The 25,704-nt window shown below is 61.7% G+C and overlaps 1 protein-coding gene across 1 annotated transcript; it reads left to right on the top strand.

Annotated features, from left to right (window-relative positions):
• The first annotated feature begins 1,203 nt into the window (after window positions 1-1,203).
• Window positions 1,204-25,682, top strand: SRL (sarcalumenin). Its single transcript, XM_059826323.1, has 7 exons — window positions 1,204-1,273; window positions 10,506-11,639; window positions 13,325-13,423; window positions 14,244-14,339; window positions 22,793-22,909; window positions 23,640-23,873; window positions 24,667-25,682. Exons 1-7 carry the CDS (start codon window positions 1,213-1,215, stop codon window positions 25,476-25,478), a joined length of 2,553 nt encoding a protein of 850 aa, XP_059682306.1. The 5' UTR covers window positions 1,204-1,212; the 3' UTR covers window positions 25,479-25,682.
• The last annotated feature ends 22 nt before the right edge of the window (window positions 25,683-25,704 follow it).

Below are 25,704 nucleotides of genomic sequence, written 5' to 3'. Positions count from 1 at the left end.
ACTCGGCTGTGGGGGCGCCGGGGTCAGGCTTTGTGTCCCCCCACCCCGGGGATGGCACCCATGGTGCTGCAGGATGGGGGGTACTCCCAGAGCTTGGGGAGGGGGCACCCATTTCTCCCCATGGCTCTCCATGGGGTTCCTGGCTTGGCTCATGGCTCTGTTGGGGTGGGGGCACCCATCTCTCTCCATGGCTTTTTAGGGGAGCACCCATTATTTCCCATGGGGCACCCCCCTCTCCGTGGGGGACCCACCTCTCGGCTTCCCCCCATGGCCGTGGGTCTCTCCTGCTCCCCCTCCACACCATGGCCCTCTGCAGTGCCCAGCCGAGGGCCGGATCCTGCCGGCTCCCCCACCATTGCCCCCTCCCCGTCACCCCCAATCTCAGGGCCGGAGGCTCCCCCTGCTTCCACGCTTGTGGGGGGAACCTGGCTTGGGGGGGGGCTATTGTTTTTCTCCCAGTTTGACCCCTTCCCCAAGAAAAAGCTGCGTCACGGCTGCCCGGAGGGGCTCCTCCAGTGCTGAGGATGCGTCCTCCGCCACGGCCAGGCTTTGGGGACAGCGCTGGGTGGCCGTCACCTGCAAGCAAGGGTGACGGGAGCTGGCCACCCTGTGCCTCGGCTGCCACCATCCCCTGTGCCGTGCTGCCGGCACGGTGCTGGTGATGTTAGGGATGCCACCAGTGTGGAGGGAACAAGTCCCCTTGCCTATGGGGTGCGTGGCACATGCGGGGTTGGTGTCCTGCGGTGGCTCGAGGGTGCCCCAAATCAACCCAGGACGAGGTGCCCGGGGCCACCCGCCTTTGGGGACACCACGGTGCAGTGATGCTTGGCTCAGCCCCCTCCATGAAATCCTGCTCCTGCCAAAAAGGGGCTGCTGGGGGCTGGGAACAGCCCCGAGGGGTTGCAGGAACTCGGGGGCCCCCACCCTGTGCCAGCGGGATGCCGTGACGGGGACGGTGACCCTGCATGGGCAGTGCCACCCCAGGGACCCCATGCCAGGAGGTGTCCCATGCCATCAGATCTCTGACACAAGCCTTCCCGGTGCTGTAGCACTGCCATCGAGCCCCGTCCCTGGGGCCCCCCAGAAGCCGGCAAGCGGTGGCGGCAGCATCTGTGCTGGCTGTGCCGGCAGCTGCCTGCCTGCCTGCCCTGCCCCGCGCCCGCCGCCGTATAAATAGAGGCAGCGAGCGGCAGGGAGCTCCTGGCAGCCACCATGAAGGGCCTCAACCTGCTCTGCTGCTGCGTGGCCTCGCTCCTGCTCCTCGGAACTGCAGGTACGGCTGCCCGACGGGCTGCGGGGCCCCGCGGGGCTGTGGGTCCCCATGGGGCTGCGGGACCCCATGGGGCTGCAGGTGCCCAGCGGGGCTGTGGGTCCCTATGGGGCTGCGGGACCCCATGGGGCTGTGGGTGCACAGCGGGGCTGCAGGTGCCCGTGGAGCTGTGGGTGCATGTGGGGTAGTAGGTGCCTATGGGGCTGTGAGCACCCAGCGAGGCTGTGAGCACCCATGAGGTTGTGGGTGCCTGTGGGGCTGCGGGTGCTCATCGGGGCTGTCGGTGCCCATGGGGCTGCACGTGCCCACTGGGCTGTGGGTGCTCACTGGGGCTGTGGGTGCTCAGCGGGGCTGTCGGTGCCCATGGGGCTGTGGGTGCCCACAGGGTTGCAGGTGCCCTGCAGGGCTGTGGGTGCTCACTGGGGCTGTGGGTACCCATGGGGCTGCGGGTGCCTGTGGGGCTGTGGGTGCCAGGGAGGCTCTGGGGTGCCTGCTGAGCCCAGCCAGCACCCCAGGGCTGGGTGGGTGCTAGGAGCAGGATGGGGTGGCAGGGCTACAGCCGTTTGGGCTCCCCGGGAGCTCTGCCAGGGCTGCAGAGTCACCCCAAAATGTTCAGGGAAACATGGGGTGGGGGGGGGAGAACAGGCTGGGCCCCCCCTCTAGAGCCAGGGTGGGTGCAGGGGCTGTGCTGCTGCCAACGTGCCCGGGGTCACTGTCACCCATAGGTGCTGAGGTGGCTTCATTGCAGGCTGTGGGGACTTGGGGGAGCTGCTGGGGCACCCCATAGTTGGAGCAGGATGGGGTGGGCTGTTTGCCCTGGGGGTCTCTCCCCCCCCCCCAAAGACCTGCCAAGCAAGATAGCACTTTGGGTAACCCTGGAGCCCCTTCCCCAGGCTGTCCCGTCCCTGCTGAGCACCCCTGTCCCCGGCCGGGCGTCCCTTGGGGCCACATGGTGAGGCGGCATCGCCAGTACCCTTGCTTGCCCTTGAGTTAATTTGGGCCGGTTCTCTGCCTGGCTGGGCTCCGACGGTCGCGCTGCCGGGAGGGGGGCGGCTAAGTATGGAAACAGCCGTGTAAGGGGACACTGTGCTCCCTGCAGCCGCCCTGGCCCCCCCCGCCCTGCACCGCCGCGGCCCCGCGCGCGGGCACCCGCAGCTGCCACCTTCCAGCACCCGGCACCCCCGTTCCCACCGAGTTTTGGCCTTTTAAGGACATCTTGGACCATTCTCGCTAATAAACGGGGTTTGGGGCCAGCGACGTATCCCGCCGGTGGTGGGGTGACCTCCGCGGGGCCACAGGTTGGGTCTGGGGATGGGGGGAATGGGAAGGTCCTCTACACGTATGGCTGGTGGCTGGTGCCACCCTAGGCTGGGCTGATGGCCCTGTGGGACATCGGGGGCTTGTCACCATGGCGGCTGACCATTGGCCCAGCTCTTGGCTGGCGCTGAGGTTGGCACGGAGGCTGGCACGGCCCGAGCTGCAGCAGACAGTGAGGGAGCAGCCTGGGTGATGCCGTGGGGCCAGGCACGGCGTTGGGCACCCCATCACCAGCACCCTGCTCAAGCCCAGTGCCAGGATCCCCCGTCTCGGAGGAGGCTCCGGGGCCAGGAAGCACGTTGGGCTCTGCAGCCCCGGAGCCAGCTCCGAGGGGTGGCTGGAGCCCCCCAAGTCCCCACCTTTGGCACCTCTTGCTTATTGGGGGGGTCCCACGTTTCGTCCCAGTCCTGTAGGTTTGGGAAAAAGATACAGGCAGCGGCACATCTCCTGCCTGTGGGTCTGCTCCATGGGGATCAGTGGGGTTTGCACGATGAGTTTTGCTTTTCCTTTGGCGCCAAGCCGGGCTCTTGGACCCGGGCTCCTTCGGGGTGCAGGAGGTGGCTTGGGAGGGGGTTGTCTTCCCATTTTTTCACCTTTTTTTTTCCACTTAACTGCCCTTTGGTGAGGAGAAGGCTGGGGGAGCCCAGCGGGGAACTGGGGGCTCCATGTATGCATCGTGGAGGGGTGCAATCCTTGGGGCGAGGGCAGGGTTTGGGGTGGCTCCTCCAGCATGTGGGGCACAACCAGGTTAACTATCCTGCCCTCCATCTTGGCACAATGGGGGACGCCTGGGGTAAATCTGCTCTTTTTTGTGGGGAACGACTGAGCGTGGACGTGGAGGGTCACCGCCCAACATGGTAGAGCGGATGCAGCTGCAGTTTGGTCGAGCCCAGCCAGGTTTCTGGCCATGGCGTCCCTCAGGGATGGAGGATGGGGACGCGCAGGGCTGTGCAAAGCTGGATCCCTCCTCCTGCTGTGATGGCCCCGGCTGGGGGAAACAGCCGGGTCCCCAGGGTTCCCCGGGGTTGGCCGTGAGGGTGCAGAGTCCCCTGGCTCCCTGGCCGAGGCACTGTCCCCTCTGCCATGCACCGCAGCACCGGGACACGCTGCCAGGGCCGCAGCACCTGGAGGGTTTGGTGACGCCTGGGGCTGCTGGGACCCTGTCACCGCTCCCAGAGGCCAGGGGGTGGGAAAGGCCCTGCCCATGGCGTGCAGCCCTGGCCAAGACGGCCATGGCCCACGTGGCCGGGGCTGGCAAAGCTCCCCGGCGTGGCTGGGAGCCCAGTGGGGTCAGCACCCGCCGCAGGGCTGGGCGATGGCTCAGGGCGAGGGCGCTCGCCCGCTGCTCCCTCCCTGCTCCTGCCTGGGGAAGGCCTCCTTCTCCCGGCACTCCCACCTTGGGCAGAGCCTGGACATCCCTTCCAGGCTGGGTGATCGTGGTGAGTCCCCATGGCCACCAGGAACGGGCCACGGGGACACTGGCAGGGCAGTGCCCAGCCACCGCGTTCAGCAGCTTTGCCCTGGGGAGCCCTTGCAGCCCCCCCCCCATCACAAATTTGAGTGGGAGGGCTACGCCAGGCTGTGCCGTCACCACCTCCAAGGTGGGCGAGGGGGCAAGGAAAGCCGTGGCATGCTGGCATCCTCCTGCAGCAAGTGCAGGGGGCAGGAGGAGGCTGGCACACGCCCCTCCTGGTGACAGCAAGCGTGGGCCACCACCGCAGGGACGACTCATACTGCCTCAGCCTGTGAGGTGTCACCTTGGGATGGGCTTTATCGCCAGGTACTCATGGCATCTTGGGGTGGTTCCCATCACCCAGGAAATGTGAACTTGAGGTGGGCTCTATCACCCAGGACATGCCACCTCAGGGTGGGCTCCACCTCCCAGGACAGATCATCCTGGGGTGGGTTCCACCACCTGGGTTGTGTCACCTCAGGTGGGCTCGGGGCTCAGGACACAGCACCCATGGGTGAGATCCAGCTCTGCCAGTCCTGGACTCCCCACCCCGACCATCCCAGGAAAATGCCCCCCAGGGTAACGAGGTTCCCCGGAGGCGGGGGACATTTGCGTCCCAGTGACACCCACTGGAGTCACTTCCACTCCCCCCCCCAGCATCGGCACAACCATGGGCACCACTGCTGTTGGGTGGCATGGCCACAGTGAGGCAAGGGGCCTGGGATGCCACAGCCACCCACAGATCTTGGTCACCTACATCCCTGTCACAACCCTGGTACCTCTCCTGGAGGAGATCCCAGCCCCCATGGGTGCCCCAACTCTCCCAAAGTGTTGGCCGAGCAAAGCAAGGCAGATGTTGGGCAGGTTGGCCGTGCGGTGACACTCCCTCCCATCAGCCATCCTTGGCCCGGTGTGTAGGTGACAGCCAGCCGGGCAAGACGTCCAGGACACCTCACTTGGGCACGGCCCCAGTGGCACAGGGGCACCAGCTGATCCCCGTGGGACGGTGTGGGGCTGGGAGGGCTGCACCGCACCCAGGGACAACACTTGTTGGGCTGTGCTCTTGCTGTGTCCCCATGTCCCTGCCATGTCTCTGCTCGCCGACCTGCCAGCCCCATGCAGGCGCCAGCTCCCTGCATTGGGAGCACGGGCTCGCCGGGGTGCCGAAACCCCAGCCCGGCCGGTGGGTCCAAGGGTGACCGAATCGCTCGTAAAATTGCCCGTTCCCCAGGCGCCGCAGGAATAGCAGCTGGTGCCGGTGCCTTGGCAGGGCTCCGCTGGGCTATTTTCAGCCCGTGGGGACATTTCCCTCGTAAGCGATAGCCCAAGGAAGCTGGTGAGCTCGTGTGCCGGCGGGGATGGCGGAGGGGCCGGGGAGTCTCCGGCCGGGCACCCCGAGCCAGGCTGGGGTGTTGGCAGCTGCAGCACGGCCCCGGTGCCAGCCGGGCGCGTGGCTCGACCCTGCCTGCCTCCCCGCTCGTGGCGGCACGCCGTGGAAAAGGGTTCGGAGCCGTGCGGCTCCGTCCCTGTGCGATGGCTGAGCTGGGATGCCCCATCCTGCTGCTGGGGGGACGGGTGAGACCCCCGACGCTGGGTACTGCTGCTTGGCATGGCCAGGCAGTGTCTCTGCCTGGACACTCTCAAGGATTTGAGGATCTTGTGGGACAACGGATCATCAGGCATTAAAATCCTGGTTGATGAGTCCAAGGGCTTGCCCTGCCCTGCCCAGGTGACGAGGAATCCTTGGAATGACCGAAGAAGAGGGATGGGGAGTCTTCACTGGGGAAGACTCACACTGAGTGTATGGAGGATGTCCCTTGGGGCCACCAGCGGAGCCCGGGGGTGGGTTGGTGAAGTCTCCCATCGCTGGAGGCGCAGGGACAAGACCAGCGCGCTCTCTCAGGAGTCCCTCCTCTGCAGAAAGGGGTTCCTTCAGCCCCAGCCATGACACGGCGCTTCCCTCAGGTCCCTCAGCTGCGGACCCCACAAGGGACACCGTGGGTAGATGTTCCTCGATCTACAGCGTGACACCTGCCTGTGCCAAAATACATGCTGTTTTCTCACCGCCTGCTCACTTGCAGACCCAGATCTCCCCCGGCCAGGCAGTCACAGATGCTTTATTTTCCACCGCCCTGATCTTGGTGTCTTCTGCAAGTCAGGAGTTCGGGTTTTCTTCCAAATCTTTAGGGTGGGCGCCCTGTGGGGAGACGGTCAAAAAAACACCCCACAGAAGTGATTCCCTGTTTCCATCTCTATATTTAGAAAGCTTCAGGTGTGGTTTTAATCCCTTTGGTGCATCCTGGTGATGTTTCTTTACTCTTTCTTAATCAAAATATCATGCAGTTCTAGCTGAGTATTTATAGAAATAAAATAATTTTTTTTTTAATTAAACTTAAAATCTTCTCCACAAATGGGGTCAAGCTAATCTGAGAAAGCTGTTTCCTATACCCCCGTTGGCCTCTGCATCGAAAAACTGGAAAATAGTTGCTTTTTGCTGGTGCCCCAGGGTCACAAAGCCTCTGGGATGGGATGCTGTGTCTGGGCGTCCTGGGCTTTGGGGTGCACGAGGGTCTGGAGAGTCAACCCCATCCTCGGCCGCCCTCGTGCCTGTGTCCTCTGGGCTTCTTGAGTCACTTTGGGACACTTTCCTCTCCCAGTCAGTGAAGGTGTTGGCCTGGGCAGCCCTGAAATGGTGCTGGAGCCGGGCTTCCGCCTGCCCTGGTGCCCACAGTACTGTCTTGGCCATCGGAGCTGCCCAAGGGTAATAAAACACCGGGCGCTTCCTCTGCGGGGTTTGGCAGCGGCACCGGGCTCTGCCGGGCTGTCGCAGAGTGGGAAACTGAGGCATGGGAAGAGCGGGGAGGACATGCCATCCTCTGCCATGCTCTAGCTGAGCGCCGAGGGGTGGGCTGCAAGGCTGGGGTGCCCAGACCTGAGCCCAGGTGAGGGGCACGGCTGCTGCTTTGGGATCCCCTGGCTCTGCCTCCTGCCTGGGAAGGGTTCCTGGTTGCAGAAAGGTCAGGCTCGGGGGGCTAATCTGCCTTGACTTACTTTTTCCAGCAGCCAGGCTGCTGGCTGGCAGCAGCACGGAGCATCGTAATCCCCGGGTGCTGTACCCCCTCCCAGGCAGACCCCTGCACGGCAGCCGATGGCCGGGGCGGGCAAGGGCTGACCCTTGCCTGGGGTAGGGCCAAGTGTCATGGGGCTGCAGCTCCTTTGGGTCCAGCCGCTTTCCGTGAGGTTTTAAAGGGCTTCGTCAGAACAAAGCACAGCCTTCGGGCTTCGTTCAGCCTTGCCCTTCCCCGAAAAGGAAGGGACGGACAGGTTTTGGGGTGCAAGCTGCCCCCAGAACCCCACTGGGAGGACAAGGGGAGAGCAGGACTTGCAGGAGATGGTGGATAACTCCCCTTCGTGCCGCAGCGGCCAGGATCCGAGCAGGAGAAGGGGGCGTGCGAAAAGCCAGCCCTGCGGCACTGCGCATCGCTGTCCCCACGCTCAGGGCTCCTATTTCTGCTGGAGGGGGAAAGTGTCCCTCCCAGGGCCACCTGTGCCCATCTGTCCCTCCTAGCCGGCCCCGGCGCCGTCCTCGGGGGCCTGTCCCTCCTGGAGGACCCATTTGGGCACCGGGCCGGTGCCGTTCCATACGGCCCTGTGCAGGGATGGAGGGGACACCACGGCAGGGCCACGTTCAGCCCGCAGGAGCCATCCCTATCCTTTCCGCACGGGCTTTTCCCGGGTGCAAACCAGCCGTGGCATCCTGTGGCACACAGAGCCCTGCCATGGGCTCTCCATCCCCGCAGCTGTGCCCCAGGGTGCTGGAACCGCTGGGGAAAGGGTCCCCAGGCAGCTGACAGCCCTCCCAGTCCCTACAGACGGGCGTGAAATTCGGGGCAGCACAAGCCGGGGACCCTCCGGGAGGTCAGGGTACCCAAGGGGAGCGGGGCAAGGGCTCCTCTCGGATGCCACCTGGCCGCTTGGCACAATGCAGAGCGTGAACCAGGGGAGCCCCGGTGTCACTTTACAACGTGGCTGTCCCCGGTCCCTCCCGGAGCCCATGGGGACCCGCAGGACGGGTCCCAGGTGTGGACGTCACCCTTGGCTGGCAGCGGGGTGAAGGGCCGGGGCCAGCGGCCGAGGGGGCTGGTTCTTCGCCATCCGCACCCCGCCGAGCTGCTCCTTCTGATTCCCCCGTACAGTTGCTGGGACATATTTTTAGCCTCTGGCAGACCCGCGGAGGGTGTTAAGCCCGTAACCTTCGGCCCATTTCTCTGCTCATCAGCCGGCCATCTGCAGATCAGCACAATTTGCCTTGTGATGGATTTGGAGACCATGTAGGGGAAACAGGAGGGAGAAGGAGGTGGAGAGGGGAGAGGGACTTTATGTAAGACCTTGAAGGTCACAGGAAATAAAGCCCGTGACCAGCACACCGGCAGGAACATCCCAGTCGGAGCGCATGGGGAATATTTCCCTTCTCCCGCGAGGGATGGCTCACGGTGGGCGCTGGGGTTGCCGTTGTGCCCGGCCATGGTGGGTGATGGCCCCTCTGTCCCCCTGCATTGGGTCAGAGGGGATACACAGACCCCGGACAAAGCCCTCGGGATGCGCGGGGTCTCCTCTGCCTGGCCCTGCTCCCCCTGCAACCGCCTTGACCCTCCCCAAACGCCCGCCCGAGGAGCTGTGCTCTCCTCCCAGCCCTCCAGGTCACCGGCTATTTTGGGGCCAAGCTGAGAATACCCCTGTCCCCATCGGCCGAGGGACCCTCAGGAGACCCAGGCTGGTCTTTGCCACCCGGGGCTTTGCAAGTCAGACCTAAGACGTTCCCCTTCGAGTGGCTCCCAGCAGGCTGAGCACCCCGAGGGGTCCCGGGAAGGTGGCCTGAAGGAGAGGGGTGCTCTGGGTGGGAGGGAGGTGGGTGGGAGCTGCACGGGATGCGTCTCCCACCGGCTGGAAGCTGAATTCGGAGCCCAGAGGCACCTGCAAGCTGTGAGCCAGCAAAGGACGGGGGAGGTCGGCGAGGGCAGAGCAAGGGTGACCCACGCATCCGGTTTCGGCGGGGCGAGGGACCGCGGAGACGGCGGCAGCTCCACCGTGCCAGGCTGCACATGAGAGGGGCTGGAAAGCCTGGCAGGCTGAGGCACGCCCTGTCCCTCCCAGCCGGCTGCCGCTGGCACAGCTCATCCCCCGGCGCGAGCCCGCTGCGTGCCGCCCGACTCCTGGCTAACAGCAACGCCAGCCCCAGCACGGATAGAGATGCAACCGCTTGCCCGGCATCCCCGGCCGTGGCAAACTGGATTGCAATGGGCAGAGTGGTCTGGGGCTGGCACCGCGCTGACCCTGGCTCAGCCCCTCCCGTGCTCGGCCACCGCGGTCCCCCATGGCCAAGCCCGGTGAGCCCCAGCACCGCGGTTTTGCCGAGGCCAGCAAGGCTCTGCCAATGCTTTGTGGGACACGTGGCCTTGTGGCTCCCCGGCACGGACGCGGTGCAGGAGCCGGAGGAGAGGGCTGGCTGCCAGCCGGCTGGCTGTGCCCAGCGCTGCCCGTGCCCGGTGCTGCCCGCTCTCCTCCCCACAGCCTGGGTGGAGGTGGCGTTTTTTCCTGGTTGGCATCTGCCTGCCAGCTGGAGTACAAAGGAATTATTTTCCTCTGAAACGCTTCCCTGGTATGCGGGCATTAGACGTTTCAGGGGATTATTTAGACTAGCAGCAACTGTTTGTAACAGAGACAGTATAGCCGGTGATCTTTTATTTTTGGCACCCGTTGACTAACGTTAAATTGCAGTTGGAGGCCTATGGAAAATACGGATGGCTTCTCCCGGGCCGCAGAACAAACTCATTGTGTCCCCGCCAGCCGCACAGCACGGCAAATGCTTTCCTAGTGAAGGGATGCTCACAATAAATAGCTCCCGAGCCCTGCTGCCAGGGTCAGGCCCTGCCTGCGCTCAGGCTGGGCCCCGCGCCGGGGAGCCCCTCGCCCCTTCCTCCCCCTCGCCCCTTCCTCCTCCTCCCCCTGGCCCAGCCACCCGCCATGGCCGGTGCTGGTGATGCTCTCCCGAGGCAGGGCTGGGGAAGGACCCTTTTAACCTGCCAAGTGCCCGCAGCCCCTCGAGCTACGCTTTTCATTATTCCTTTCCCTCCCATTTTTAGGGCCGCTTCGCCGCCTTCCTGCAGCGCTTCGTGGCGGGCGGCAGCCACGGCCCCGGGCAGCCATGGCCAGCGCGGCCACAGGGCCCCCCTGCTAGCAGTGGCTCTGCGCCCCCCACGAACACCTCTTTGCACCCAGCTTCTTGCGACAGGGCCAGAAAATTGAGCTGGAACTAGAGAAGGTTTAGGAAAGAGTTTAAACCTCTTGGTAACAGCCACAAATCCTCCCTCAGGGCCCCTGCCAGCGCTGACGGGGGACCGGCGGGTGCCCCGGTAGCCATGTGCCGGCACGGGTAAGACTGACTGAGCTGTTCTCATCGTTTAGAGCTGCACGCCCCCGGCACGGACCATGTCGGCGGTGCTGCTGAAAGTCCCTTGCCGGTCGCAGAGCCCAGGCTGGAGGAGAAGGCAGCCGATGGCAGCCCTGAGGAAGACCAAGATGGTGGCCCTGCCAACGCCTCCGTGCCAGGCACTGCTGAGGAGGAACGAGGCAAGGGGGAGGAAGAGCCGGTGGGTGGCCTGAGCGGGGACCCGGGGCCAGGGGATGGCCAGCCAGAGGAGACCACCGTGGAGAAGGGCCAGGAGGGGCCCGGCGAGGCGCAGGGCCCAGGGAAGGATGCCATGTTGGGCGCCCCTGAGGCAGCACATCATGAAGGGAACCGCCAGCCTGGCCCAAAAGATGGCTTTGGCTTCCGTGCCCAGGAGGATGAGGAGCCTGGTGCTGAGGAAGGAGCCTCTGAGGACCAAGGGCAGCCTGTGGAGGAGAAAATGGAGGAGCCAAGAGCAGTGTCTGCTCCCAAGGGGGGAGAGGAAGGGGGTGAGCAGAGCTCAGAGGAAGATGACGAGCAGGAGGAGTCTGAAGAAGATGGACGTGAGGGAGAGTCCAAGGAGGAGGGAGAGTCTGAGGAGGAGGGAGAGTCCGAGGAGGAGGGAGAGTCTGAGGAAGATGGTGCTGGGCGAGCAGGGCTGGAAGATGCAGCTGAAGGGAGCGACAAGGAAGCGGCCGGTGCTTCTGGCAAAAATGGCCATGGCAAAACAGCAGCTGTCGGCAAGAGAGAAGCTGGGCATGGCCCTGCCAGCTGCCATCACCCACCCTGCAGGGATGCAGCAGAAGGCCCCACAGCAGCGGTGGAAGACCTCCCAGCAGCAGAAGACCCACCAGCAGCAGAAGACCCGCCGGCAGTGGTGGAAGACCCACCAGCAGCAGGAGACCCACCAGCAGCAGGAGACCCGCCGGCAGTGGCGGAAGACCCACCAGCAGCAGAAGACCCGCCGGCAGCAGAAGACCCGTCGGCAGTGGTGGAAGACCCGCCGGCAGCAGAAGACCCGCCAGCAGTTGCAGAAGACCCACCAGCAGCAGAAGACCCCCCTGCAGACAAGCCATCGCTGGCAGAAACAGAGAGCCCCCCTGGCCACGGCGCCCACCCTACTGCCGCCGAGCCCCGGCATGGCCAGATAGGTTGGAGTCTTTTCTTGTCGGTGTGCTGTAGCGGCGAGAGTGACCTACTATCAACCCCTGGCGAAGCTGAGCTTGGCACATTAAACTGCGCCTAGTGCATGGCCCTCTCTTAACGCTTGTGCTTCCCATGCCTGCCCCTAACCGCTGCACGGCTGGGCCGGCTGCGGGCATCGAAGGCACAGGCAGAAGCCCACAGACGCCTGCAATGCAGGCGCTTGTCGCAGCAATACCAAAGCTGGCTGACATTTCCATTGCTGCACTTTAAGCCCATGATTTCTCCTCTGGGCTGTGGACATGGTTAAATTTTTTAACACCCAGGCCCCTTTCAGCACCCGCAGACCTCTTAAAGGCTCTTTATCCTGCACCCTCAGGGTCCTGCAGACCCCTGTCTCTCTTGGCGCATGGGTAGGACGCTGCCCGGGCTGATAAATCTTTTGTCCACCAGCCCTTGCCTCACAGGGAAGGTGTGAAGAGTTAATTCAGACAGATGAGTTGCCGAAGCACCAGTTCTGGCCACGTTCGGTCAGTGAAAGGCTAGCTAAGGAAAGCGACACCCCCCACCATGATTTCCTAGAAACGCTTGTGGACTTTGGCCCATGGGTTGGGCAGCGACCTTTGGACACAGCTGAGTCTTTTTCTGCTTTCATGTGTAACGTCCCAGCTCAAAAAGTTCCCATTTGTGCCGAAAGGGAAACCCAGTTTGGTCTCTGTGGCTTTACTTGGCAAGTCAAAAGGTCTTCCTCAGCCCAACACTCGGTAGACACTCAACACAGTCCCAGGGCTTGGCAGTGCCCCGCTTGGCCCAGGCATCCCCAGCCCAGCCAGCCAGCACACAACTGTCCCCAGACCTGTCCCCAAACCCCCGCTAAAGCCCGACCCAGCTCCCGATATCAAAAAGCACTCGGAGCTGCACGGAGCCCTTGGTGGGCCAGCACCTCCCGCGCGAGGACACCTCTGTCTCCCTGTCTCAGGGACACCAGGGTGCCTACCGCAGGCGTAGGCAGCTGTCTCACGCTCCCAGGGCCTGGGATAGAGCCATGGGGTCCCCAGGGCCACCCCGAGCCAGGGCCCCATGCAGAGGGCTCCAACCTGATATGGGGGCAGAGGTGGGAGAAGCAGGAGGGAACGGTCCCGCTGGCAAAGGCGAGGCAGCCAGGATGGGTCAGGCTGGCCGATCTCTCAAGAGCCAGCCCCAGCCTTGCACATCCTCATATCTCTGGCTCAATGCATACTTTTTTGGGGGGGAGTGGACAGACAGAGGCAGAGCAGAGTGCGCCTTGCAGTCGAGGCTTAGCCCTGAAGGAGCTGCAGCTGCCGGGGGAAGCGCCAGGGCAGGCAGGGGCCCCGTCAGGCAGCAGGTGCCATGCGTGCTCGTGCTACGCCCCAGCCCTGGAGCCCCTTCCAAGCACGTCCTTCGCATTCCCCACGAGCGGCCGGCCCCTCCTCAGAGCCAAGCAGTTGCCCACGATGCTTCCCCCAGCAGCCACAGACCTAGCAGCCGCTGCCAAGCCTCCAGGAGCCTTTGCAAAAGAGAAACCGTGCGGCATGCCAAAGGCAACGGCGGCTGCCGAGGTGCCTGGCGGGTGCGTGCTGCCCCATGCCCTCTCCCAGGCAGTAGCTTGTGTGAGCTCCTGTGTGGATTCCCCCCTCCAGCGGTAACAGGTCTCCTTGTCTTTTTCCTCCAGAAGAGGTTGAAGATGCCAGTGAGCCGACCAAGCGCGACCGGTCCCACTTAGAGAGCACCCTCAAGCTGAATGAGGACAAACCTGCCGATGATTTCTCAGGTGAGGGGGCCTGGGTGGCGCTGAGGAGGTATGCCCTGCTCCTTCAGCCCATGCAATCCCTGCAGGACAGGCCCCTCACCATTCTGCTGCACCAAGAGCATGGATGGGATTTTTTTCCTTCCCTAGAGTGTTTTGGTTTTAACCTTACTTCTTGTAGGCCCATATCTTCAATAACAGCCCTTTTGCTGCTCTTGGGTTAACATATTTTAAGTATTTTAAAGAGTGCCCCAAGGGCATACAAGAATTAGGAGGGTAGAGAGGCTGGAAGATGCAGATGGTGGATCAGCCCAAGCCAGCCACATCCCTGCCCAGAGAAACCTGAGGCAACTTGGAATAAAGGGTTAGGATTTTTATTCCAGTTATTTATTGGGTTTTTCTATTATAAAGCTTACTTCTGCTGACCCCATGGGCAGTCTGGACTGGAAAGAAAGTGATAAAAGCTGCTGTGGAAAAAGCTCTTTCTTTCTTCTAGCGAGCAGCTTAGGGGCTGTGCCAGGGGTCCCTGGCACCGTGGTGGAGGGCTTTTTGGGATCACGGGTGTTGAGTGCTAAGCAGCATTAACAAGAGATGTTCCTTCCATCAGCTGCTGGCACGTACAAGACTGGCAGCAGATGGGGACAGTGCCCAGCAGGAAACGTTAGCAGGGGAGGGGCATCAAAATGTGTGACTGGGATCAGTTTGGCCCAGATTTTAACTGTGAGCCAAGTTCCTTGAGTCACCCTCAAGATCTGCAGGGAATGCCCAGCAGCTTACCTAGGAGGGACTCAACCAGGGTGGCGGGGTTTGCCTTTCACCCATCCACATGCTTCTGCCCCTGCAGGAGTACTGCAGCGGCTGAGGAAGATCTACCACTCCTCCATCAAGCCCCTGGAACAGTCCTACAGATATAATGAGCTGAGGCAGCATGAGATCACAGGTAATGCCACGGGCACCATCAGGTCATTGGGATGCTGATAGCATCCCGGAGAGCAGATCATGGAAAGGCTCGGATAGTTTGTCTTCCTTTGCAGCTTCCCAAGAAGGCCATGAACATGCTGGGCTTAGAGGACATGCCCTAGTGAACCCAGCAGCAGGCATTCCTGCATCTGCCTTAGCCCATCTGCTGTCAGGACCATCTGTGTAGGCTGAGCATTGAACCCTGCCTGCTTCGGGTCCTCCACCTGCTCAGCATCAATGCCCCGTACCCCTGCCAAGCCAAGATCACGGCCCAACAAAGCAGGCTTGGCAAGGAAGCTTAGGACCTCTCAAGGCTGGGGATGAGCTTCCTGGGGTGGCTGGAGCTGGCATCCTTCCTGCTTAGTACGGGACACAGCCACGTGGGCAGGGTATCCCTTGAGCTTGGCAGCCTTCACTCATCCTGGGAGTTAGAGCTTCCACCCCTTGGCAATTACAGACACATTGGATCAGGTGAGCAGGTCCCTGTGGCCACAGGCATGGGCTCGGGCTGAGCCCCAGCAGTACACATCCCTCCAGAAAAGGGAAGTGCAGCCCTGGTCCCCAAGATGCTCACAAGCTACAGGAAGCTCTTGTGACCCATATGACACAAGCTGACCCATTTTCCAAGCACAGATGGCTCAAGCCCAAGCCTGAGGTCCCTGGTCACCAGGGTAACTCTCCTGTGAGCCCCTACTCGAGCCCTGTCCTGAGCTGGGGCCAGATCGCCCTGTGCCTTGGCTGGGCAGGCAGGGGATGCCCAAGTCCCTGCTGCCTGTGTCCCAGGGCTGCATGCCACATCAGCATCCGGCCAGGGTCCTTCCTTGTCCTGAAGTTCTGCCTCTCTCCCCCAGTGTCCTCTGGGCTTTGGCCTCCCGCACCCTGGAGCCATGCCCTCCCTCCTGGTGAGGCAGGACCCACATCATACACCCTCCACACCACACAGACCTTCCCTTTGCAGCTGGACTCCTCTGCTCCACCAGCGCATGGGTCCCACGTTCATTTGGGGACACCCCTGAGACATATTCCCTTAATGCAGAACCCCTGTTTTACAGACACCCCCACTGCAGCCCAAACGCAACTCCTAAATTAGCATCAGCCATTTTGTAAGCAGGCTTGAACATCTCCATACCCAGCCAGCCCATGTCCAGCTTAGAGCCGGTGGGGAGCACGGAGGACCCACGGGGCAGGGACAGGGCTGTAGAGTCCTCATCACCAGCCCAGGTCCTGTCCCCTCAAGACACAGAGCACCCTGGACATCACCCACCTGGGTTCTGAAGGGGGCATTTGTGGGTCTCATGAAACACAAGCCATGCCTAACCGTCCCCCCCAGCCAGCTCCGTGTCCCTGCCTTTGCCTGCCCTGCTTATCAGCAGCTGGGGACCATGACCTGCTTGCCACGTGGGAGAGTAACTGGGAGGGTCACAGCCACACGCCGTGCTGCAGCCAGCACAGGAGGGGTGCCTCGCAGACCCCCACCCCACAGCTGCTGTCACCCACCCAGTGTGCTGGCCTGTCCCCTCCCTCACGCAGCCAGCACACGTGTGGGGAAGGAGCACCACGAGGTTTAGGGTCGGCACCGTGGCGTGCATCCCCACGGCCTCTTCAGCAGTGGCACCGTGCAGCGAGGACAGCCTGGCCATGCCCTGTCCCAGCTGTCTCCATCCTGGAGCTCACAGATTCAGCAACACCCCGATCTCCTCTCCCAGCTGCTTTGGTCTGTGTCGGTGGCAGTGCAAGCATCGGCATTTACTGTCAGCTCATCCTGGGACACTGTTGAGGAGAACATTTGGGGTTACAGGAGCAGCTGGTGGGCTCCCAGCCTCTAACCCTCGCTTTGCTGTTCACTGCCAGACAATGCAGCCCCCAGCCCCAGTTCCCAATGCACAACTTCTTTCCTTGCTTAGGACATCCCACCCAGCCCTTCAGCCATCCCATGCCCAAGCAGCCACCTCCCTGCTCCATTTCAGGAGGGAGCAAGTGTTTCTCAGGCCCCTGCTGTCTTCCCCCCTCCCAGCTCCTGAGGAAACAACCACCAACCTTTGTGTTTGCCCAACCCAAGGCCCCTCTCAAACCCAGCTCCTGGGCAGGGGTCACCACAGACAACAGCTCCTGGCTGTCACAGCCTCATCTCAACACCCTACGGTCTGTCCCGCTTCACCATGAGGAACAACCACCCCTCAGGCTGACAGTCAGGTCAGCTCCCAGCACGAGCGCCCCACACACCCCATTGTGTCCTGCACAGCACCCTCCCAGGGGCGCAATCCCAGAGCTGGTAATCCACAGTCGCAGCCTCCCGGCCCTAAGGGAAGGGCACGTGGACGCTGCATTGCCTGCAGCCCTTGGCTCAGCCATGAGAAGCCACGACCATGCTCCCCTCAGAAATGTTTCTCCTGACACCAAACTCCTATGAAGCATCTCTGACACCCCAACCATACCCTAGCACACACACAACCCCACCCTGGAAACCTAAAACCCAGCAGTTTGCCTTTAATACCCACAGATCCAGCTTCTCCCAATCCCTCATTAGCAGTGTAATTAGAGACACCTGCAAATTAATTAGAGGGTTGGCCCAGGGAGCCCTCTTGACCTTGCAAGGCAGGTGAGGAGGTGGTGGGGCTGAGGGAGCCTTCTGAGCTGCTTCATCTGCACGGTGGCCCTGTCCTGAGTGGGTTCATCGCGTTGGTGGTGCCCCTGCAAGCTGGGAGATGCCCCCAACCTCTCCCCCTGCGCCCACCCCCATGGCAGGGGGGAGGCTGGAGGGCGCAGAGCTGCCGGCTCAGCTGGCCGGGAGGAGCGGGACAGCTGGGAGAGCGGCAGGACAGGCCTGTCATGGAATATGTGTGACCTTTGAAGGTGTAAGCCAATATAGAGGGGTGCCGTCGCAAGCACCTTCGCCCCTCCATTACACGGCAGCTCGCCATTTTGTCTGTCTCCCTTCCCATCAGCTCCGCTCGCGCGCACCAGCCAGTGTAATCCAAGGAGTCCCTCCGCTCCCCACAGCTCGCAAAAACACCCGTGTAGATTAGTGTCACCCGTCCCAGGGGAGCTGCGAGTGCCACCATCAACCTAAGACTTCGAATTGTTGGGGTACATCCCAGAAAATTCACCCCACACCCTCTGCTGACAGCCTGTTTAAGCCTGGCAGGTGCCATCTCCTTTTCCCTGCCTGCCACCCTCCCTTGCCTCCGCTCTGCCGTCCCACGTGGGTGCGGGCACGCTCCGGCCAGGTCCGCCTGTGTGCTTGGTCACCACAGGGCCACCCCGTAGGGACTGTCCCTAGCTCAGGGGTGAGGGACTCTCCCAGTCCGGTGATGGGAAGCTTGCTGTGAGTTTGTGGTGCATGCTGGTGGCCTTAATCACTGTATATGTGCCAATTAGCAAGTGTCCCTGCATAGGAAATGACCTCCCAGTTGCCATCGCCAGCCACCCCAGGGCTGGATACGGGTAACCACACCACTGGGGTGGTCAGGACACTTGTCGGGGTTGGTTGCTGTCCTAACCATGGCTTGTCGGGCTCCGTTTGCTTGGTGAATGTTGCTGGGGAAGGCAATAACTCCGCCAAGCGAGGCAGGAGGGTTGGGGTGCTGTCTCAGATGCTCTCCTGGGGGCCCCCCAAGCCACATCCCCGGCGTGCAGGGCAGACCGGGGTTTAGTGCTTGTCCTGGTAGCTGCAGGTCTCATTGCTCACAGACTGTAACTCCTTCTCTCCTGCTGGGAATGCGGCCGTCGCTGGCTTTTCCTGCCCACGAGAAGGCCAGGGCCAGTCTTCAGCTCCCTCCTCGCCCTGGGCCAGACCCAGGCAGCCGCGTCCCTCCTTCGACTCACGGTACCTTTTCTCTCTCCCCGTGTCCCCTGCTAACAGCTTACCCCGGACGCACCCTGGGCTCCTCCGCCACAGGTTGGTATCGCTGCCTGCTACCTGCATGCTGCCAGCGCTGCCTAAGCTCTTCGCTGGCCTCCGGCTTTCCTATTCACCTGCCCCAACAGGGCCACACTTCCCAGGCACCGAGCAGACCCCAGTTATCGGCGTCCCATGGCACCCGCCGGAGCCGGCGTCCCCAGCCCTACCAGAGCTCGGCACGTGTGTCACTGCACTTGTCTGTCCCAGGCCTGACTGTGCATCCCCACCTCACCCAGGCTTTGACACATTTCCCTCTTGGGTTAAGACTCAAGAGGTGCGTATTCCTCTAGCGACGGTTCAAAGGTGCTTGTGGTGGACCTGGGGGTCGATCTCCCACCCACGGCATGAACCGGAGGAGCCCAGCAGATAGCCCACCCTACAGAGGGGAGCTCTTCCCACCCTTCACCCTCCTACGTGCAGAAACTTTCCCGAATGTCCACCCTTGATCCCCCCCGGCTGCAGTTTAAGCCGATGAGCCCGCAGCAGCTGTCCCAGTAACACAGGCTGGCCCCTGCGCGGCGGCCTCAGCCCCCTTGGGAGCCAGAGCTGGCTCCTCTCCCTGCCTATCCTGCTCGGGGTGCGCTGCCAGGTCCCCCCCGGAGAAGCAGGAGATGGGAGATGGGCCAAGAAGCGCCAGCCATCACCCAGCCCTTTCTCTGGGTCCAGTGCTGGGCCACGGGGGCAATGTCCCTCCTGCGATATGAGGCAGGGAGATCCCATCTTCTGGCCCTTGTGTCCTACCCCATGGTCCCTGCTGCCGGATTCTGCCAAAACGGGCTCCTCCACCCCCCGACCCTGGACTCAGCAGAGCCCTGCCAGCGCCTGGAGGGCCTCTGGCTCCCTGTCGTGCCAGCGTGCCGGCAGCAGAGAGGGTTGTAGATATATATAGCATATTTCGATAGCTGTCTTATCTGCATCTCTAGCTGCAGGCGCACACACGCGTGCGCGCGCGCTGCCTGTGTGGGCGAACGCGCACGGGGAGCACGACGTGGAGGCAGGCGCAGGCGGTCTGCAGCCACGTGCGGCTTGTCCCTCCGTCTGCGGGCACACGTGCCGTGCGGATACTCGTGGCTTTCATCAGCAAGCTGGCCAGCCCTCCGGGAGTTGCCGGGCAGTGCATCCATGCTGTAGGCAGAGTGGCCGGCGATGTTTGGGGTACAGGGATGGGGTGGCAGCATGGGCGATGCTGGGAGAGTCTCCCCAGGTGTTTCAGCCTTCCCGGGTGGTTTGAGGACAGAGCAAGACCTTTGTGCCCGTGGCTCAGTCAGAATAAGGAGAGGAAGGAGGTTTTGCTGAGTCCTCCGCTTTGCATAGCATCCTCGGGACGGAGTTGCACAACCGGTGGTGAGCCGACACCAGCCACTTCTACTGGACTTGGGAACAAGGAGGGAGAAGACCCGGCCCAGGGTTAATCCCAGCCTCAGAGCAGCAGCGCTCCCACCCAAGGGCAGCCTGGTGTTGCAAGCAACATGGAAAAACCTCCCGGAAAGCCACTGCTCTAGGACAAAAACCCCTTTTTGGGCATCTAAATTGCTCTCACCCCCTGAGCTGCACAGTTCAAGACAAACGCAGGCTTTGCAGAGGGAGATACGACCTTCCTGGCCCTCTTTGCCAGGTGCTTTGCCGGATCACAGCATGCTTTTTACCCGGCAAACCTGGCAGCTTACAGAAACTGTGTTTTAAGCTGCTGTGTTTTAAGCAGGACCACAGATGAAGGGGTGGAAGGTTTGAGGATCCCCCTGCTCGCAGGCAGGGCCTGACAACGCACCAGTGTGCGACCACTTCTGCGAACGCCACTGGGACATGCCTGGCGTGAGCCGGGATGAGCTTGAGCCGGGATGAGCTTGAGCTGGGAGCGAGGCGGGCTGGGCTGGGAGCGAGCAGCCACAGGGTGGCTGGAGAGAGCCGCCGTGATGGAGCTGCCGCCATCCCTGCCCTGCAGCCGGCAAGGACTGGCCCTTTTCCCCTGGCCGGAGCATCAAGGTGACCCAAATTGGTGCTGAACAGATATAGCGGGGGGACATAGCAGGGATAGATGCCAGACCAGCACGCTCCCAGGTGGGAGATGCTCTCTGCTCCCCCAGCCCCTGGGCGGCAGCAAGGAGGACCCATGCATGGCTTCACATTCTCCGAGCTGCTGTGCTACCTGGAGAGCTCCGAGGATCCTGTGCCTGGCGCTGCCCACAAAACCCATGGGGTGCCAGCACCCTGTTCCCAAAGCAAGGGGTAGAGATGGGCTCAACAAGCTGTCGGTGACCTGGCAGGGGGGCTGCCTGCATCGGCACAGAGGGGCAGAAGTGGGGACGTAAAGCGGAGCCGGGGCGCGCGGGCTGCCTGCGTTCACACAGCCACGCCTGGCCAGGAACGTGTTACGAAAGAGCATGCGGGGACCCGCCTCAAACCTCTGGCACAACATCACACGGGATAATAATAATAATAATAATCATCCGAAACCCAATTAAAGCCGGCAAGCGAACAGGGCAGCAGTGATAGAGTGGCAGAGGAATGATTAATAACGAAAGTCCGAGGTTTCAACATTTGTTTTTGTCCCATGTGGGAAGACAACGCTGGATCCCTGCGGGTCGCAGGCAGGGAGCGGGCAGCGGGCAGGGCCATCCCCCTGGTTCAGATGCACCTGCCCTGCTTTGGGGAGGAGGGTTGAGCTGCAGGGACAGTTGTGCCCCGTGGAGAGATGTCCCCAGCCCATTCCCTTCCCCAGCAGTGACATGGTGGCCCTGCGACAGGCAGATACAGGCAGGAGGAGGCTGGCACACTTTGCCCGACTCCTGCTTCCATGATCGGATGGATTTGGTATGGAGCCACCATGCAGTGCCCTCCGGCACCCTCGGGAGAGGGAGCTCAGTGTCATATGGGCTTTGCGGCTCGCTCCACCTTGGAGATGGATCCCCGGCTTGCTGGAAAGCTGCTGGCTCCTGCGCGGGCAGCAGCCACGGAGCAGCGAGGTCTTTCAGCCACCTCAGGGAGAATAGTTCTGCCTTAGGAGTGGGGCCAAAGGGAGGGTGCCGAGGGCAGTGTGGGTCTCCCAAGGACATCTCCTTGCTCTGGGCCACGGGAGCTCAGCTCTGGCTGAGGGACAGCAGCTCCCAGCTCCTCCGGTGGCATCCAGCCCCTTGCCTGGCTGGACTCCTGCTGGCAGCAGCGGGAGGGACCCTCTCGCACCCTGAGCGCGGGACGGGGACGGGGGGCAGTGAGCGAGCCCCTGCTGCTGGGCATGGGGGGAAGCGAGTCCCCACTGCCGGGCACATCCCCGCCTGGAGCAGACACCCTGGGGGCTGTGCTGGGCTGACGCAGTGGCAGGGGGGCTGCAACTTGCTCTGCTCTCTGTCATCTGCCACCATGGCTCTCCCGGCACCGTTTCCTGCCCGGGTTCATCTGGCTACATCGGTGCTGGTACACGAACGGGGACAGGGAAGGTTCCCACCAACGGGAACTCACTCATCCAGTTTTTACTTCCATTTCTGGCCTGACTCGGACTCGAGACAACTAGCAGGCTCCTGGCCATCCTGGGCACGGCTTGGGGGCTGGCATGGGCCACAGGGTCCTCTGGCTCTGCCGGCTGCCTGCCCAGTGGCCTGGGGGATGCGGGGGCACGAGCACTGTGGGCACAGGCTGATTGCACGAGTCCTGCTTGAGCAGGGATTGCTGCTGGGGCAGTGGCTCCGTGTGTCCAGGGATCTCTGAGCTCCCAGACCGATTGCGTGGCATCAGGGCAGGTCCTTACGGGCCCATCACCAGCCTCCTTGAGCCCCTTAGCAAACTGCGGGACTTGAAGAGTGCAGGATGGGGACTGTAGTTCATTCTCCTCCTGCCTTTCCCCAAGCCCAAAGCGGGGCCGTTTGCCCAGCCTGCCCTCCCCGCGCTGCGCTGGAGCCTCGCACCCAGCCCACACGTAGGCAGGGACCCTCTGCTCGACCGGAGGGCTGGGAGCCACGACCTGGGGGCAGATCCCTGGGAGGGTACGGTGGAAATGCAATGCAGGCAGCTGGCCCAAGGCTCGCACCGCGCTTACCAAGCACCGCGCCATAGTGTTGCTCCTTAAACCACGCCAGCTCCCTTCGCACGAGGCATTCGCCTGGTTGCAGCATGGCCACCTCCTTCGCATGTCCCGTGCTTTGCGGCGGCTGCCTTCAAACAACACTCCCCCCGCAGCCAGCCCCAAACTCACTTTGGCTAAACCAGAACTGAACTGAGACGAGGTTTAAAAGACCTTCAAGTCCTCCCGTAGTCTAAGAAAGACCAAACCTCAGAGAAGGTCAGACCAGGTTCGCTCTTGCTGCAGCGAGGTGGGGTCTCCCGCAGAGCGTGGTGACGTCCCGCTCCTGCAGACACCGGGGCCCGTCGCTGGGCGATGCCTTGGCTCGCGAATGGCTGGCGGCCTCAAAAGGGTGGCTGTTTCCCCGGCAGCATCACCACGCCGCTCAGATGGGATGCTCGTTACAGCCGGGAGTTAATCGCGCAGCGGCGACGGCTATTGTTTCTTTACTTCCTCTTGTTATTTCCCCTCTCCGCAGATGGGGAGATCACTTCCAAGCCAATGGTGCTATTCCTGGGACCGTGGAGTGTTGGCAAATCCTCCATGATAAACTACCTCCTCGGGCTGGACGACACTCCCTACCAGCTCTACACAGGTACCACACTCACCACTCCCTCCCTGCTCTGCCGAGGGTGTGCTGGCACCTGCATTTCTGCATCCGCACGGTCAGCAATTCCTGGCCGCTTCTCTTTGATCCTCCCTCCCCGTTACGGCAGGGAGGATGCCATCGGGGTCCATGCCACCTGGCTGAAGTGCCACGGGGAGGGAGAGGTTCCCCACCATGGCCCAGGGCCTGTCCACCCTCCCCGGGGAGGAGGAGGAGGGCATCTCACCCTGCAGCATCCCCACCCCGCAGCACAAGGCTCACCACCTCTGACCCTGACCCTGAGAGCAGCGGTCACGTCGCAAGGGCAACTCGCCCTTGTCTTCTCCTCTTCCCTCCTCACGTGGAGCCAATTAATTCACCCTCCCAGGAGAAAAGCCATTCCCCTTGTCCCCTCCCTGCTCCCACGGATGTCACCTCACAGCTGAGGGCAGATGTCCGTGGCCAGCTCTGCGCCGGGGTAAGAAGGGCTCCCAGAAGGTGGTTCTCCAGGGCGCCTTGTGCAGTTCCAGAACAACCAGTCCCCGCTGAAAACAACCCTGCTAGCATTTTCTCAAGAGGTTTGGCAAGAATTTCATGGCCCCGCTGCTTGCCTTCCCCCAGCACCTCTTGGCAAGAGAGTGATGCTCCTGAGCTCCCCGGCTAGTCCCAGGCCAGCCCTGTCATGTCCATTGCCTGGCATGGATTTCACAGCTCTGCTGCTCCTCTCGTTGCTGGGCAGGGGCAGAACCCACCACCTCCGAATTCACTGTCATCATGCACGGCCCCAAGCTGAAGACCATCGAGGGCATCGTGATGGCTGCTGATAGCGCCCGCTCCTTCTCGCCCCTGGAGAAGTTTGGGCAGAACTTCTTGGAGAAGCTGATAGGGATCGAGGTGCCCCACAAACTGCTGGAGCGAGTCACCTTCGTGGACACGCCAGGCATCATTGAAAACCGCAAGCAGCAAGAACGAGGTAGGGGTTTACTGGGTTCATCTAAGGGACTCCAGAAAACATGTCATAATGATGTGGGATGATAAAGACGGCTGAAGCACAACGGCGAAGAGCCCTTGGCTACAAAAGGGGTCTTGCATTGGAGGGGATGGTGACCTTCGCCTGCCCATGGCTATGGCAGCGGCAGCTGGGGCCTGGGGAACATACCTGACTGCCATCAGCTAGAGCAGCCGTTTCTGCTGTTTGGAGGTGCGACAGTCAGGCGTTTTGGCGAGGTGTTTCCTGGGGACTCCTCGGGCTGTTGGTTGTCTGCCTTGGGTCAGCATTTAATGCCCCGTTTGTTGTCCTTGGAGTCAGGCTTTGCCAACGGTTGGTGCTACAGCAGGGCGCAGAGAGGGCATCCCCACAGCACCTGGGATGCCAGGACAGATCAGCAGGGCTTCTCGACCCACTTGGTGCCCACTGGGGAAAGCAATGATGTAGTCGATATCTGCTCACAGGAGCAGTGGGAATCTGTGGCCAGCAGCAGACAGAAAGAAGGTTTGGAGGTGAGGTTGGGGGAGACATGCAGGCCCAGACACACAGGGATGGGTTTTCATGCCAAGAAACTCTCAAGTGTTTTCAGCACATGAGAAACAGGTTCTGGGCCGCATGGGAAGCCTGCTGTGTCTCACACCCTGCTGTGTCTCACACCCTGTCCAACCCAGACAGGGCGTGAGACACAGCAGGCTCAAGGTTTATCTATCCCTTGACCTGAAGGGACTCATCCTGTGCTGGCCATTTCTGCTGGATTTCTCTCTTTCCTCTCCTCAAGGTTACCCATTCAACGACGTGTGCCAGTGGTTCATTGACAGAGCTGATCTCATCTTCGTTGTCTTTGACCCTACAAAGCTGGACGTGGGCTTGGAGCTGGAGATGCTGTTTCGCCAGCTGAAGGGCCGCGAGTCTCAGATCCGAATCATCTTGAACAAAGCTGACAGCCTGGCTACCCAGGAGCTCATGAGAGTCTACGGTGCCTTATTCTGGAGCCTGGCTCCTCTCATCAATGTCACAGAGCCACCCAGGGTATACGTTAGCTCCTTCTGGCCCCACGAGTACCATCCGGATACCCACAAAGACCTGTTCCTCAAAGAAGAGATATCGCTCCTGGAGGATCTCAACCAGGTGATTGAGAACAGGATGGAAAATAAGATCGCCTTCATACGCCAGCACGCCATCCGGGTACGCATCCACGCCCTTCTGGTCGATCGCTATCTACAGACCTACAAGGACAAAATGACCTTCTTTAGCGATGGAGAACTGGTGTTCAGGGACATTGTGGAAGATCCTGACAAGTTCTTTATCTTTAAGTCCATCCTGGCAAAGACCAATGTCAGCAAATTTGACCTCCCCAACCGTGAGGCTTACAAGGACTTCTTTGGCATCAACCCCATCACCAGTTTTAAGCTGCTGTCTCAGCAGTGTTCCTACATGGGAGGGTGTTTCCTAGAGAAGATCGAGAAGGCCATCACTCGCGAGCTTCCCGATCTCTTGGGAAGCATCGGCTTGGGGAAGAAGCCCAACGTTCTCTCCTGCGACATCACTGGCTGTGGTGAAACCCCAAAGAATCGCTACAGGAAGCCCTAAGGTGTTCTGTAATATAACCGTCCACGTGTTCCTACCGGTGAATGAGCTTATGTCTTATCTGTCCAAGAAGCCATGGTTTGTTAACCCTTCGAGTGCCACACTGGCAAAGGCTACTGTACGATGAGGACTTTGAGTCATTGACATCGATGGCAGGGGAAGACGGGTGGGCATAAGAAAGAGAATAAAAACTGTGAATTCCTGACATTTTATCTTTGTTCTTTCGAGT

This window comes from Gavia stellata, chromosome 18 (assembly GCF_030936135.1).
Source record: "Gavia stellata isolate bGavSte3 chromosome 18, bGavSte3.hap2, whole genome shotgun sequence".
NCBI classification, from domain to species: Eukaryota; Metazoa; Chordata; class Aves; order Gaviiformes; family Gaviidae; genus Gavia; species Gavia stellata.
This window is presented reverse-complemented; position numbering and strand designations above follow the sequence as displayed.

Coding starts and splice junctions, on each gene's coding strand:
- SRL (XM_059826323.1), top strand. CDS start 1,213: ATGAAGGGCCTCAACCTGCTCTGCTGCTGCGTGGCCTCGCTCCTGCTC. Junction 13,424..14,243: donor ACCTGCCGATGATTTCTCAG/GTGAGGGGGCCT, acceptor CTGCCCCTGCAG/GAGTACTGCAGCGGCTGAGG. Junction 23,874..24,666: donor CCGCAAGCAGCAAGAACGAG/GTAGGGGTTTAC, acceptor CCTCTCCTCAAG/GTTACCCATTCAACGACGTG.